The sequence below is a fragment of the Megalopta genalis genome, chromosome 17 (genome assembly GCF_051020955.1).
Source record: "Megalopta genalis isolate 19385.01 chromosome 17, iyMegGena1_principal, whole genome shotgun sequence".
NCBI lineage: Eukaryota > Metazoa > Arthropoda > Insecta > Hymenoptera > Halictidae > Megalopta > Megalopta genalis.
The window spans coordinates 1,740,924-1,756,446 of record NC_135029.1 but is presented as its reverse complement, the minus strand read 5'-3'; the positions used below and the strand labels follow the sequence as shown (position 1 = coordinate 1,756,446).

General features: G+C 35.7%; 1 protein-coding gene and 2 long non-coding RNA genes across 7 annotated transcripts in view; 1 reads left to right on the top strand and 2 right to left on the bottom strand.

Moving 5' to 3' along the window:
- The window catches only part of LOC117222855 (semaphorin-1A), an 870,584-nt gene that overhangs the window by 816,306 nt on the left and 38,755 nt on the right, over positions 1-15,523 (top strand). For all 5 annotated transcript variants that reach the window (XM_076527085.1, XM_076527084.1, XM_033474843.2 and 2 more), the window contains 4 exons: positions 7,643-7,991; positions 8,676-8,758; positions 8,840-8,938; positions 10,704-10,988. In XM_076527085.1, coding sequence (XP_076383200.1) covers positions 7,643-7,991; positions 8,676-8,758; positions 8,840-8,938; positions 10,704-10,988 — 816 coding nt within the window. The remainder of the gene's footprint in view (positions 1-7,642; positions 7,992-8,675; positions 8,759-8,839; positions 8,939-10,703; positions 10,989-15,523) is intronic.
- LOC117222859 (uncharacterized) lies at positions 582-1,635 on the bottom strand. Its single transcript, XR_004490767.2, has 2 exons — positions 1,524-1,635; positions 582-987 (listed from the first exon to the last, which is right to left on the bottom strand). It is a non-coding gene; the product is annotated as an uncharacterized LOC117222859 (long non-coding RNA).
- On the bottom strand, positions 7,294-8,986 carry LOC143260710 (uncharacterized). The gene is made up of 2 exons (XR_013034996.1): positions 8,836-8,986; positions 7,294-7,966 (listed from the first exon to the last, which is right to left on the bottom strand). It is a non-coding gene; the product is annotated as an uncharacterized LOC143260710 (long non-coding RNA).

Below are 15,523 nucleotides of genomic sequence, written 5' to 3'. Positions count from 1 at the left end.
AAAAGAGAATTTGCATAAAGGTCTAATGACGACAAATAGATAAATAATTCCATTATTTGATTTCTAGTACTTTTAACATTTCAAACATCGGTATTACCTCGAAAGAACTGAATAAACAATTAATTGTCAATCGATATAACGTTAACTTAATTAAGAATATCAACGTTACTTTCTAGATTAATTTTCTAAATAGTGAACGCTAGGACCCGTTAAATTAATGATTGTCATACAATTAAATTGAGACAATTTTAAAGTCTTGAGATAGTTTCGAGCAATCCGCAGAACGAATGTAAACTTGGACTCCCAACTATTTCAACTCTTCGACCAAATAGTTGCCCGTCGGCTACTGACACAGCAGAGCAGTATTAACACGTGTGTACAATAGTAATGCTGCTATGTGTGAACGCAGCGGAATTTCGCTGAAACATGTATAATCAAGTAAAATGTGCAGTGCTAGGTATTGCCACCCGCATAATCATTTAAAACACTTTCTTATTTGGACGAGATCGAAATAGCTCCAGGCACATTTTTCTCGAAAACATTTCTTCGCATACTGCGAACGGAAGAATTTTTCTGGAGAGTTCATTGAAACTGGTTTATTTTCCACCATTTAAACGCGTGTTCAAATTAACAGTTAATATTGATCAAATATAAAATAATTTTAGATATAGTCATAATTTATTACTTCTAACCAATAATTACTATGTAATATTCTCACGTTTCAACAATGAGATGTGTATGTTGGGAAACTTCTAAATTAAAATTAATAAATATGAACATTGAATTTCCATGATAAACATTATATACTTGCAGTAAATAAATATGTCATTTTATTTGAATACTTTTTTATGTACTACGATTTTTCAAAGTTTCATTAAATTCGGCGAGTATCACCTGGAGACCTTCCCTTGTTGCAAGTTTTCTTCTTTAAATAAATCATTTTATATATCATATTCGCCTCTTTGCAGTCCAAATTAACCGTTTTACCTGTAACAAAATTAATCCTATAGATATAGCTCAGTGTATCTTTGAGGTCACATTTACAATCTTATTTTATATATTTTGCCGAGAAGAATATTTTCAAAATTTTGTATTCTTGTCATTCATTTTAAGATTTGTATGAGTATAAATTCTGCGGATATTTATGTAATATTTTTATAAACCGAGTTTATTCATTCGAAAGACCAGAACTTCTTAAAAAATGGTATTTATATAATACAAACTCATTGGAGAAGTGTTTCGAAGCAAATGGGTCATATCTTGATTAAATAAACGTCTTTAAAAAAAAAGATATTAAGTTTTTTACCATTCATTGAAAAATCCGACATTTTACATTCGCTAAACTAATGCAAAACTAATGTGACGTGCAAAAGCTGTAGTAGAGCTACGACCTTCAAATTCCAAAATTGATCCGATACGTCACTGACTGTAAAGCTCAGGCTGCTAAATAATTTAATTAAGTAAAATTGTTCGACCCTGCCGTCGCTACCGCGCCATCAGAAAGTATATTAAGAGAACCTTACAAATAACTTTGCTGCATGCCCGAATGCCTCCACCGCGCCGGAAGTTTGTCGACTAACGCGCAAAGATTTCTGAAGGCTCGTCTATATTCGTCCCCGTCGTATTGGCGTGGACTTTTAGCGTCAGGCATTGGACCAGAGTAAAAACATTTTGTTACGTAACATTGGGTCGGAAACTCGTGTGGACGTTTAGAGAGCACCGACTTGGAAAGCATATTTCGAAAAGAAAAAGTTCCGCCGAGATTCCAAAAGAAAACACTTACGCGGCGAACTTCCGTGTCAACTTTCTTCCCGCATCGGCGGCATGTGGATTCAATCTCAGAAAAACGTTCCCGGATTCCATTATAGTTTACTACGGCTAAATATTCTGTGAATAATGTAATCTTTCGTGCATACGTACTCTGTTCCGACTTATATGATCTCGGGTTGCATATCTCACTTTACGTTCTCTCCGAAACATAAACTTTAGATTTATTGTATATTGCACAATTTTTCAGATATTCTTTTAGCTCGTGCACCGTTTTACAGATGAAGCGGCGTACAGTGGATAAAAACGGTACACCTATCCCTCAATTTATGCGAATTTCCATTGCACGTGTACTTGTATTACGCGAATGAAAATCGCGCAAATAGAGCCTGCAAGTAGGAAAGAAAAAATATTTCAAACGAAAGCTAGTATAAGTTTTAGAAATATTTACATATTCATTTCACATAGCTTAACAAAAAAAGAACACGTTTCATGACGTTTCATATTGATTTTGGCATTACAATAAGCAATTTAAAACAGTCAACCTTCTCATTTTAATTGGTACACGCTCATTATCCTGAAATATTTAGAAGATCGACTTCATTTTCATTGTTAACATAAACTTTTTCAGATAACTTTCTCTCAGTATTTCCTTTTACTTTTACTTTTTATAAATTCGCGCTGATATCTGCAGCAACATTTTAAGAAATTTTTTCGAAATTCGAAGGCATTGTTATATATTTGGATCAACATCTACAATGACATTTTTTATTTTGTTAGCTAATTCAAGAGCTTTACAACGATTTACTGGCTGCGTGAAGTGATATCGGGTGTAAAACAATACCGCGTAAATATTGTTATAATTTACCGCGTGAAAAGGTGTCGTCTAAATTGAGAAACGGGATTTTTGTATTAAAAAATAAACAGAATGAAAGAATACAATATCCAGCAGTATAACTTTAAACCTTGTTATCTCAGAAAGTCATAAATGGAACATAGCCCCTTATTCGAGGTTCCCAATCAATTAGCGAAGCTTTTTAAAAGCACGACTTGCTAACATATGTACGTAAGCGCTTCCTCAGCACCACTCTCTGTCTATTCACTTGCTCGAGTATTTTCGTGATCAAAGATCCGCAGCTTTATTAAAGCAAGCACTGTATTTACTAGAAACTGCGCCCGTAAGCGCGATGGTTCACTGAAGTGTCGTGCCCGTTTCAACGAAACGAACAACAATTTGCACTCGGAAAGTGGTTACACTTCCGCTCCCTTGATCATCTTTCCAGGTGCACCTTCAAATCTTCCGCCGAATCGTAATTGCTTGCTTCTGCTTTACCCTCTGGCCGCCTCCTGTAGCAGACACCGCGCTTCTAGTTTGTATGCAGCCTGTTGTTCCAATTACTTTTGTCCGAAAGTCAAATTATCGTAAATGAAACGATCCCTTAACGAATAGAGGACTTTTCCATTAGAAATTATTTGTTGAACGTTCGGCGTCCGATATTGATTAAATTACGAAGTCCGGAATTTGTCGAATCATACGGAGCCATTCTCGGCTGATATCACTTTGTAAATGACTTATTCGATCGATGTTCTCTTTGACTGCCATAACATAATCCGACTAAACAATGACGCTTTAACAAAATGACCGTCGTCGTGTTCATACTTTGGTGGCATATTTATTTTTGAAGAAAATTAGTCGATTAATTATAAGAGAATAAAACCATTTAAATAATTTAAAAATACTGTTGACTATTTTAAACTTATTAAGATTATTGAGAAACAAAATGAATATCTATGTAGCTCTTGTGTCTTGTAATCAATGTAGACTGATCATACATCTTTAAATTCGCAGTTTTCGTATTATTGAATAAAATGACTTAATTTTACCTAATCTTTGTGGCTGCTGAAATGGTGGCCGATGTGTAAAACTAAAAAATATATTAGATGGTACAGTAATATTTCTAAATAAAATAGGTTTTCGCATTGAAAAACAGTCGAACATAAATATTCTACACTTACAAACATCCCCGATTATAACCGAAAGAAATTCCGAATTTTCGCCGCTCGATTTCTTGATCCGATAAAAACTAGAACGTCGCTCCTCGGAAGTAACTTCCCAGGGAAATTAGCCCAGTTTCTGTGAAGGTTTACTGCTAGCAGTAAACTCTTAATCCCTGCACAGCAAAAATTGAGAAATTTGTAAACATGATGGTTAACGACTAATAGCCGTTATAAAAGAGCGTAGCCCGTTCGAATAAAACAAAACTGAATTTCTACTGAGAAAAACTAGTGCAACTTCCCTTCAGAATCGAGGACAAATTATTACGGACAAAATTATTACCTTAACCATAGTGTATTAGTTTAAATTCTTTTTTTGGTTTCTTAAGTACTGTACAGATTGCAAAGTTTTCTATTTTTCTTTTTACTAATTTGTAAAGAAATTGTTCCGTTCTCTGAAAACTCCGTTATCCGAACACTTTTGTCTTCCTTTAGTTCGAATATAGGGATCATGCACTGTAACTAGATGATTGATTTTTGTTCGTGACCGGCAACGACTTTGAGAATTTCATCCGGTGTTTTATGGAACACGAATTATCCTTTCTACGCTGCTAATGTCCCTGAAGAATGGCTACATTAATGGTTTCTCGGTTCGCTCGTGCGGAATTAACGAGAGATTGACGGAAAACTTCCTCCGCGTGTTCTTTCACCGCCTCCATTCAGTCCTTCCCGCGGCCGGATTATGCTTCTTTAACGTTATTGTTCACGAAGAATTTTTAATATTAATGTCCATTAGCAGCACCACCGGGTGAGCGAGCGATCTGCAACGACCTGTGATTTAAAAGCCGACGCCAAGATACGACTCGCGTCACACGATCTATGGATTCAGGTCGAATTTGAATTTCAAATGACTTCAAGTTCTTTGTGAAATCGAGCCTTACTTTTGTCTAGGACTCGTTTCACGATCCTCTTTAATGTCATATTCGATCCTGTATTTTACAACGATTGCTCTTTCTCGGTTGATAACGTGCCAATCTTTGCCTGCGTTTCTCTTTGAGCGGTGCCATCGATTGCAATTTTATTTTGATATTTTTTATTGATGCGTTCCTCTTTTAAGCTCACTTCCAATATATCAAATGCGGAACGTTGATATTGCTTTCCTGGATACAAAAACGAGGATTCGTAACGTCGAACGCTAAAAGAATTAATACTAAATGTTCAACCTTGCTAGGAATTATTAAAACGGAACCCTTATGGATTACTTAAGCTGTTTCGGAGCATTTAATTGTTTAACGAACACAGTTTTTTAGAATACAAACACAATACTGATTTTGCATTCTCTGCGCGAAGCATTCATGCATATTGGAGTGAAGGTTGGTAACATGGAACACCTGATTTCAAATGCTTGCCAAGAGTGGAGCACTTTTTTGCAGAAACCTACGTGATACTTACACAGTTGACTTTTAAAAAATTCAGGTCTCTTGCAACTATGATAAAACGAACTAAAAAAATGCAAATCGGTATTCTATTCTTTTACATATAACTTTTGTAAACTAGTTTTAAAAACTTCAAAACAAACAGATTTAATGACACATCATAGAAATACAATACCCTTTAATTCACCTGTATTATCATGTGCAGATATCTATTACGCAATTTTCTTTCATTGCGTAAATTTTAATCTCACTTTAATTTCAATTTAAGGGGTGAAAATTAACTCCCAAATATTCGACTATTTTTTGTTCCATCGCTATAATTACCAAGCAGCGCATGATAGAAAAAAGTCTTCAAACAGATATTACTTTGTGTGACCAACATCGTGCGCACACGATTTTTTAATTGTTTATATAATTGGAAAATACTGTAAAGAAATATTCGATATTTTTGTTTACCTTCAGTAATAGCATCGCAACGGAAGACCGCCTTTTTAAAATCATATTCCATTTACCAGCGATAATTGTATATTCAATAAAATCTGCCTAACGAATCGAAACAACGAATACAATTATCGATAATATCCCTGCAGGGGAATATTGTAACCGAGGTGATTTTATCGTTCCCCACATTTAAATTACTAATTTTCAAAGCATCGATGCTCTGCCAGTCTGGGGAAATAAAATTTATCCACTTTATAATGCGTCAGCTAATGAAATATTACGGGCCATTTTCAATTAAATCCCACACCTGAAAATGTTATTAACACTTTACGTGCCAGAAGAGGTGCGTTCACCACAAAAAGGGCATATTCCCTCACTCCGTCGCAGTGTGCGCGCACAGCTTAATTGATATTACACCATAGCATAACGTCATTCGGTCCATTATGCCAGAGCTAGCCGCTCGCATTAATATTAACACCTTATTATAACTGCCGCGGAATTAACATTACAGTCTCACACGCATAAGCCGTACTTAAACGACTATTGTCCCAAAGATAGCAATTCTATTCGGCAAGGAAACAATGTGACACTCTTGGAGTTTTAATGTTCTCCAAAACGAATATTGGAGAAGAGATCTTTTATTAGATACTGGCGCAGAAAATTACGCTTTGTTTGAATTCGCATGAAATTACTACGCTCCTTTCGGTTTACCTCAAATATTTGATGTGCGACATAATAGATAAGTCGGTGAATGAGCGGAAGTAAAAATTAAATGAAGCACTAAATTATTTCTGTCGACAATCATAAAAAGATGAAACACTGTTCTCAAGTATAAACTCAGAAATTTAAAAATGAAGTGCAAAATTTTTAATTTGAGGAAACTAATTAAATTGTGATCTCTTGAGAGACCATTATAGAGAAAAGACTAATATTTGATTTATTAATGAAAAAGTAAAAAGTTCTGGAAATGTAAGAAGAATAAGTAAAGATATATTTTTTTTAATTTGCCTAAACCAGTTTTTACAAATATCAAAATTTTACGGAAAATTTATCAAATTTAAATATTATTAATTAATAACCTTTAAGCAATAATTTCTGGTCTTTTATGACTACTCGATTTGGTGTGCCGAAATGAATACATATTATCATATTATAGGTTAGGCAAAAATTGTTTTAAATGAATATCATTAATAAAATGCGATTGCGATTTATTATCATTATTATTGTTTCTTTGGAAATTGAAAAGAATACTTTTTCTTATATTAGTTAGCTATTAGTTGTGAATTATCATTACTAGTATTTGATATAAGTAACCAGCAGTGACCCCTTGATAAAGTATTAAAACGCATAATATAGCCGACGTTAATACTATTAGTATTATAATTTTATAATAAAATAATGCTGTTACACTACTCTCTCTATTAGTGAACTTTTAGAGAAATATAATTCCTTTCACAGCTGTAACTATTACAATAGTTTCAGTACGTGAATTATTTATTATAATTAATTATTATATAATATATAATTATATAATAATTATATATTACAAAATTAATAATTCCAGAAGTTTTAAATTCATTATCAACTTCACTGTTTTAAATTTTTGAAGGATTAAATGTATGGAACTTGAAGAACAAAGTCCAGAGAAATAATATTATTCGATCTAAAAATTAACATTCGGTTCACGAATGTCATTACTTCATTGAAAATCTATTAACAACAACAAGCATATCCATTATTACTTTCATTTTCACCGAGCACACGTGCAGAGATATTTATGAAATTTAAACTGCACTGTCACACATTTTGCTAAAACCATACCGAATTTCACACCGGATAAATGAGCATAATTTCCTTAATCGACGAATTCCCATCGCAGCCAGTGGAGAATTACGGTCCATCAATCCAGCCCCGTCCAGCATTAACGCGAGCACAATAATGTAGTAAAATAGAAGGGTTTATTATGCAACTTATGACTAATCAACTTCCAATTACTTGAACAGAATCGACCAGCGACGTCACGGAGGGCGTTTACGCCGGTGAACACGCACGACTTGTTTACGGGGTGTTCACAACCCCCGTGAACTCGATCGGCGGTTCGGCCGTCTGCGCGTTCTCTATGAAGAATGTCCTCGATGTCTTCCAAGGTGCGTTCAAGGAACAAGAAACCATAAACAGCAATTGGCTGCGTGTACTTCCGGATAAGGTGCCCGAGCCGCGGCCCGGTGCATGCGTAAACGACTCCAGAACGCTTCCAGACGTGACCGTGAACTTCGTGAAAGCACACCCCCTCATGGACGACGCGGTTCAGTCCTTCTTCGCGTTCCCTGTGATAACCAAAGTCAGCTTCAAGTAAGTCACGCTGTATTTACTAATTGTCTTTCGCAGTTTTTGCTATTTTAGTACTGTTTGTGGTCGGACAGCTTCATTTCATGAAATGGCGAAGGTCGAGAAAGTAATCTATAGACTGTAGACTCTTTTTGCACTTATAACAAAAATGAGTAGATACGAATTAAAACAGTTGAAGGATGTTGTTTGTGTAATTTCTATTTAATTATTTAATCTAAACTATTTATGTAACTTCTATTCAACGGTAAAAGGATGTTAAGACTAGATTTACGGAGCACAAAAAACAGCTGTTTTATATTAAAGTAACAATAATAATAAATTGAGTAAATAACTCATAAATGTATCTTTACGATGTGGATAAACGTAAATTAAAAAATTACTGACCCGTCATTTTGACGGGTTCCGTGAATGTAGTGTTAAATAGAAATAATTCAAAGTTGCCTTTTGATACTTTCGGCAGAAATAGTATTAAACTGAAAATGTGAAACCAGTCATTTTAACCAGCACGGTAGGTTTGGCATTAAACAAAGATAGCATTTCATTTCTTAAATGATAATTCTCATTCGATGAAAATATGAGCAGGAAAAATGAAAAACAATGGAAAATTTGCTTCACTGTGTAAAATCGCTCAAAAACAAGATTTCTCTCTATTTCGTCGAATAATTAAGCCATACGTTGTGCATGCAGTTACAGATTTACCAAAGTCGCTGTAGATGCTCAGGTAAAGGCACTGGATAGTAAGGCCTACGACATCCTCTACATAGGAACAGGTGAGCACTCATAATCACGTCCCATGACGGACGGAAACCCCGGCGAGAATAAAATTAACATAATATTGTAATCTTACCTAGACGACGGACGGATTCTCAAAGCGTTGAACACTCGTGCGCCCGATTCTCTGAACAACGTCGGCCAAGTTATCGTGAGCGACGTTCAGGTGCTGAAATACGGTAAGCATAGCAACAATGTCGGTAAGCGTATCAAATGTTTTAGTGAGCGTGACAAAAGTTTCGGTGAAAATGTCTTTATACGTCGGAAAATTTTCGGCGGCTTCTTGTCCACGAAGAACACTGAGACTTCATAAAGCTCGATGTTCGATTGTACGCATCCGATAACCGTCGACCCAATTACAATGCAAAACAGGGAATTTCGGAACGGCGAACGTTCGTTCGTTCGTTCAGCGGAGCCACAAATCTAAATTTCAATCCTCAAGAATTTAATTAACCTGCTTTGTATATGCGCGATCGCGTGACGCGCCATTCGATTTTACCCGCATAATTTTTCTCCCGGCTTTCCCCGCGGCTCGCGCGCCGCCGCTTCTGTCTCGTTCCGTCGTTGACTTTCGACGGCCGGGTGGGGGTTAGAAAAAAAAAATCGAAAAAAATAGCAAAGCACCGTTTGCTCGCCGACCCGTTCGATGAACTGTCACGGACTTGCAAGCAAATATTCGATTATTTGTGTGATTTATTCCGCTGCGCGCGTCGTGTCGGCCGCGAGCCCGGGCAAAAATTTACGTTTGACGTGACGAAGCAAGCGATTCAAGCAAACTAAATGCAGATTTCGACGTCGGCGTTTCGAACTGTTTAATGGAAAACTGGGATTGAACGAGGAAATTGGATTGACGAAATGAGTACAGGCGAATGGAAAAGAGCGGAATCGATTGCCGAGGATTTTTTGTGTAAACAACAAATTATTTAATGTTATACCTACAGTTTAGAACGCTGGACATAGAAATACTCAGGTATAGGATGCACAGGAAATATTAGTCAAATTAGGTTACTATCGGACGTTCAACGAATTTCTCGAAAAATAAACATTAAAGTAATTTATTTCTGTATCGGTTATTTTCACGAGTCGCTGCATATAATTGCAATATAATTGCAATATATGCAGTAAACAGCATATAATTTCAAATAATTACAATATATGCAGTAAACAGCATATAATTTCAAATAATTACAATATATGCAGTAAACAGCATATAATTTCAAATAATTACAATATATGCAGTAAACAGCATATAATTTCAAATAATTACAATATATGCAGTAAACAGCATATAATTTCAAATAATTACAATATATGCAGTAAACAGCATATAATTCCAAATAATTACAATATATGGAGTAAACAACATATAATTTCAAATAATTCTATGTACGATACAATCAAACGATGAACGTATTTATGAAAACACAATTTCTATTGTGGTATCCTTTGGACAGCTAAAGTAGAAACAAATTTTGTTTTCTACCTCTTTATGAAGACAAACATGCACATTTTATTACTGTTCTATTAACCCCATCGCTTCCATGGACATGTTATGTCACGACACCGATACTGTACGTATAAAGTCACAGGCGAGATATCTCGCGACGTAACACCGTTTGTACAATGCCACGAACGTGTTATCCGCGGCGAAATGCCGTTCGTGCGGTGCCGCAGACGAGTAAACACGCGCTTCTGTGTTTGCTTGGTTTGTGGCCACCTAGCTTGCGTCTATATCGTGTCAACGGAACCAAACTTTTTCGAATTAAAGCTCTCACTCTAATAACGAAGCATAAGTAAACACTCGTCCGTGGTTAACAAGACATTTCAGAAGTTAAACACGCTTTAGCGGTGACGGAAGCTAGATTCGTCTTTCGCCGAAGGCGTTGACAGACTCGTGCGTTGATTGCCAGCGAAAGTTGTAACGTTCATTTTCATCGCGTTCAGGACAAGCGATCAAGGACCTGCTGGTGGTCCACCTGGCAGGCGAGGCGAGTAAATTGGTGGTGTTCGCCGACTCCGAGATCCGTGCGGTTCCTCTTCATCATTGCGATGCCCCGGCGGCGTCCACGTGCGCAGCATGCGTGGCTCTTCAAGATCCCCATTGCGCCTGGGACGTGACGAAAAATCTGTGCGTGGCTGTCGCCACCAAACTCCACGACAGCGACGCCGACAAGACCCTGTTCCAGGACGTCACGAACGGGAAGCACAAGGGCTGCGGCTACGAACTAGGTAACTATTCCCAAAACAAACTGCACTTTCTAGATTCTCTTTATGCTGAATAGATTCCCATCGAAACTATGAAACGTTGTACGACGCACACTTGTCGCTCGCTTGGATTCTCTTCTTTCGTTCTCCAAACTCTGATACAACGTTCTCCCGAAACAAATACCATTTTTCCAAATACTTGCTGCGACCGTTCAATCGGTTCGACAGTTTTAGCTTCAGCGGATGCTACTCCATAGAACAGTTCCGCACGAGTGATTGTTCTGTTTAAATAACTTTCACATCGAATGAAAACGAGTTCCAACGCGAAGCCAATACGCTGTTCGCGGGCACTTTTGGTCGCTGGGATACGCTGCCGCTCAAAAATATTTGATTGATATTTTATCATTTGATTGATATTATATATTAATATTTTATTACTTTATTTGATTTTCTTGCGAGAACTTTGAAATTTGTAAAATTAAATTAGGTCTTAATCGTAAAGAGTATGATGGTTTTCTTCATAAGTAATCGTTTTTTGGTAGTATCTGTGAACTCCGGAAGGAAAATTTCATTTATATCTTTACCATACGAAACAAATGAAATTATGAACAGTCCAGTAATACGTGAACACACATCGCAAAGATCGATACGATGTATTAAAGGACGTCTTAATGGTCCTAATGAAAGCATCGCGATCCAATAATCGAATACCCAATGTGCAGAACAATTAACAGTAATTGGAGTTTGAATTCTACTACGGAGGAAAATGGTACATGTAATTAATAATATTTGAAATCGATTACGAAAGCCAGAATCAATAGCAGAAAATATTAGTGAACAAATTGAATGGTCCACGAGATCACGGAAAGTAATATAGCCGACAATTTTATAGCTCGACGAGACTGTAACATAGAACTAGTAAAAAATTCAATAAATTCGAGTAAAGTTTCTGATTTACTCGAGACACGGCGCGACTGCTGATCAAATAAAGACGTTTCAATTTGCTCGGAGCTATTTTGAAACAGTCTAGAGAGATTTCAGTAGAGACCGAACTCGATTTCGTAATCAACGAGACCAGAAAATAAACCATTGTTACTACGACAAAGGCACCTGGAGTTCAGTATTAAAACTTACGGTTTAGTTTCGAAGACAATTAGATGAACACAATGCATCCGGTTGAAATAGATCATCGAAGTCCCGGATCTTAGATGCAACATCCTCGGAACCCATATATATTTCTCCTCGTTAGAACAAGCCGTAACCGGAGGGCTCGAAATTTTCCTTCGGCGACGGCAACCTGTATTCCGGGACGTCGCGAGTTTCCCGTTACGCGGAACATTTCGTACAGCTTTAGTTAACTCTGTCCCGATCTAAGAAATTGCGTGTCTTGACACAAGTCGGGCCAGAGTAATCCGAACAGGAAGTTCGCCAAGTATTCGTATTCCCGGCAGTTCGTTCGGTTCGAACGAAACCCGTGCACGATACACCGCGATGGATCATCCGGAAGCTTTATTTGGTACAACGGTCGTGCCGGTATATCGTGCACATATCAGATCATCTTATAAGCGAAACAATTTTTTCAGTATGTACAGCCATAAAAGCTTGCCCAGTTCGCCTACTTTTCGGATATTTCAGCGAAGTTTTATCACGCTTATAGAAAGAATGATTAAGTATGTAGGGTAAGTGTATCAATTACTGTGCCCTTACAATAATTTTACTTGCATGTGAAAACAACATTGTTAAATTCAAGATATTGAAGTTTTTAACGTCTCGTTTCTATTACTGTGCACTGTAACTGGATTAAGATTTCGTGTCTTTTTCGATGCGTGCGCTCATTACTGAACCCTTTCACGGCATAACACGTGTTACATCTAACCTTACTTTCTTGGTCCATCAAATAATATCGTAAGTATCGAAACATATGTATAATAAATCACACTAAATAATTTAATACGGAATATTTCATGTTTTTACATTTTTTTTATAGAATTACATAGAACTGATTGCAGTAATTGAAACGCAATAATTAGATCAGTGTTACAGAGATTGACTGATTTTCAGTGTTACAGAAAAAACTCGGTAACTGATACACAATAATTAACTTTTCATCTTTTTAAGGGCACAGTAACTCGCTCGAAAACTGTTTTCTTATCTTTAGGGGATGCAGGATACGATACCGAAGTTTCTTTACCTATTTCAGGGACACCCTGTACATAGAAATTTACTCCTTTTCTTAATAATTTTAGAGAATTAACAGCAATGCGATAATATTTTCAAATCGTTTAAATGATTTTGCTATTTCGCATTTGAACCAGATACTCATTTTTATCATAAATGCATAAAATCCGCAGTCTACTTATAAGATGGCCAGAGATTTACTATACGTTAGCGTACGAATTGTTTGAACTTCGAAAGTTTTACGCGATTTCCCTGCTCACGCCTTGCAGAGATGCTTGGAAAAGGGACACCTGCGAGAATTCGCGTGCTTTCCGTGATTAGTTTCGTGGCTCGCTCGAGGAACTCTAATTTCGGTAGGAAATTATCATACCAGAATCAGGATCATAGTTCATACCAAAGAATTTTCTGCGACCCCTTTCGCGTTAGAATCGTATTATTTTATTAATATAAAATAATAATACTATATCGTATTATATTTTGTAGTAATGTCGGATTGTAAATTTACTCGCAAAATTCGATTTTTATAGTAAATGATTGAACTCGAATTAAAGCGATGATAATTGTTATTATTCGACAAAATGAAAGTGGCTGTTTGAGAAAATCCTGCTACTGATATTTGTATCTATTACATCGAGATTTTAAATCGTTTTATAAATGATTGTGAAGTTGGCACCAGTTGCTCTTATTAATACGAAATATCTGGTTTGAAGTAAAAAGAAGAAAACTTTGGAACTTCGTACTCTCTCTTGGGATAACGACTCTGCGAAGAACTTTGATAATTTTGTAGAAGAGCGGTTTTCAAAAAGGAAAGAATAGTTTACGAACATGGGGTATTTTAAGTACGTCACTACTCCAAACTTAAAGTTTCATTATTGCTATGACACTAGCTTAATACTAACCGAACTTTGAAGAATGGAAGTCCATTTATCGAAGTTAATTATATAATAAGCTCGAATCGTCTGAAACTAAAACCTGTTATCTTCGCCTTAAGCTTGAAATTAAATCCGTCACTTATTGCACAGTAAATTTTCTCTGGAATTTACTCATTAAACTGCTGGAATTCTGGTTGGCTCACGAATGACTTGAAAAATGTTAGACCTCCGAATAAAATAACAGAGTTTCAGATATAGACAATTTATATTAAACTGAACAAGAAGCTCTCGGTGTTAGTCAACAGAAATATTAAAATTAATGTTATCTGATCTGGTATACAGTCTTGTTTATGCGAGTGACTTGTTTTCTATTATTTGTTACCTGTAATAAAATAACTAACTGGCGATTCTTGATCTTTTGCTTTAAACCTTGATTTTCAAAATAAATTCAAAATACAGATAAAATTGGAGCGTTAACAATATTTTGCTCATTTATAACATTGTTCTAGTATTTATAACGTTATATTATATCCGTATTCTATACGGAGAAGTCTGTAAGGTAATTTAAGCAAGATGCAGTTTTATAGTTTCTACGGAAAAAAGTACACAGAATATTTAGATTTGAAAATGTTACTTAGTTTAATAAATTAAATTTCTCGGAAACTCAAGATGATGGAAACAGATTTCAGATTCGTGTTTGGTAATTTAGTGCAATAAAATAATTATGGAACAGTGTAACTTCCTTATTTCGAAAAATGTTTATAAACTACGAATAATATCTTCGTACATTTCGTTAATCGTTAGAATGAATTTGTTCTAAATCTTCACCTTTTAGAAATTCTAACAGTATTAATCCCACGTATTGTGAAATACCTAATTATGTATACCAAAGCAAAACAAAGATCTTGGCTCAATACAATTTTTGTTTTCCTTTTGACGACCACATATGCAATACGTTAATCTCTCTATTTACACTAAGTATACTATGTACAAGCTAATCGATCGTTGATACGATAAAATATTTTATAATCAGACTGTGAATTTTATGTATTTATGACAAAAATGAATATCTGAAATATAAAAATAGTGAAGACATAAGGAGAATTTAATAATAGTGTTATATCATTTTCACAACTTATCTAAATTATGAAAAGAAACATTTTATATTTATTTCAGTTTCTTACATTGATCTCGGAAAATTTTTGTTTCGCTCTTATTATTTCTCCTATTCTTATTGATAGTCAGAAAAAGTGGCCCGAAAAGTCGAGCGAACGAAAAATTTCTCCGTCCATTCTGTTTTCCGTACGATAGATCCTGAAAACGTATACATATATTCTGCATGAGCATAGACTTCTGAACACAAATGTTCCAGCGCCGTTTACAATTTATTACACACCTCGCACGGTGCAAAGGTTGTAAATATATTTTTATAAAAATTTATTTCGCCCAAGAACATGAGGGATACGGGAAAAGAAGGGTAACGCGTCCTTTCGAAGGTATTCATTTCGA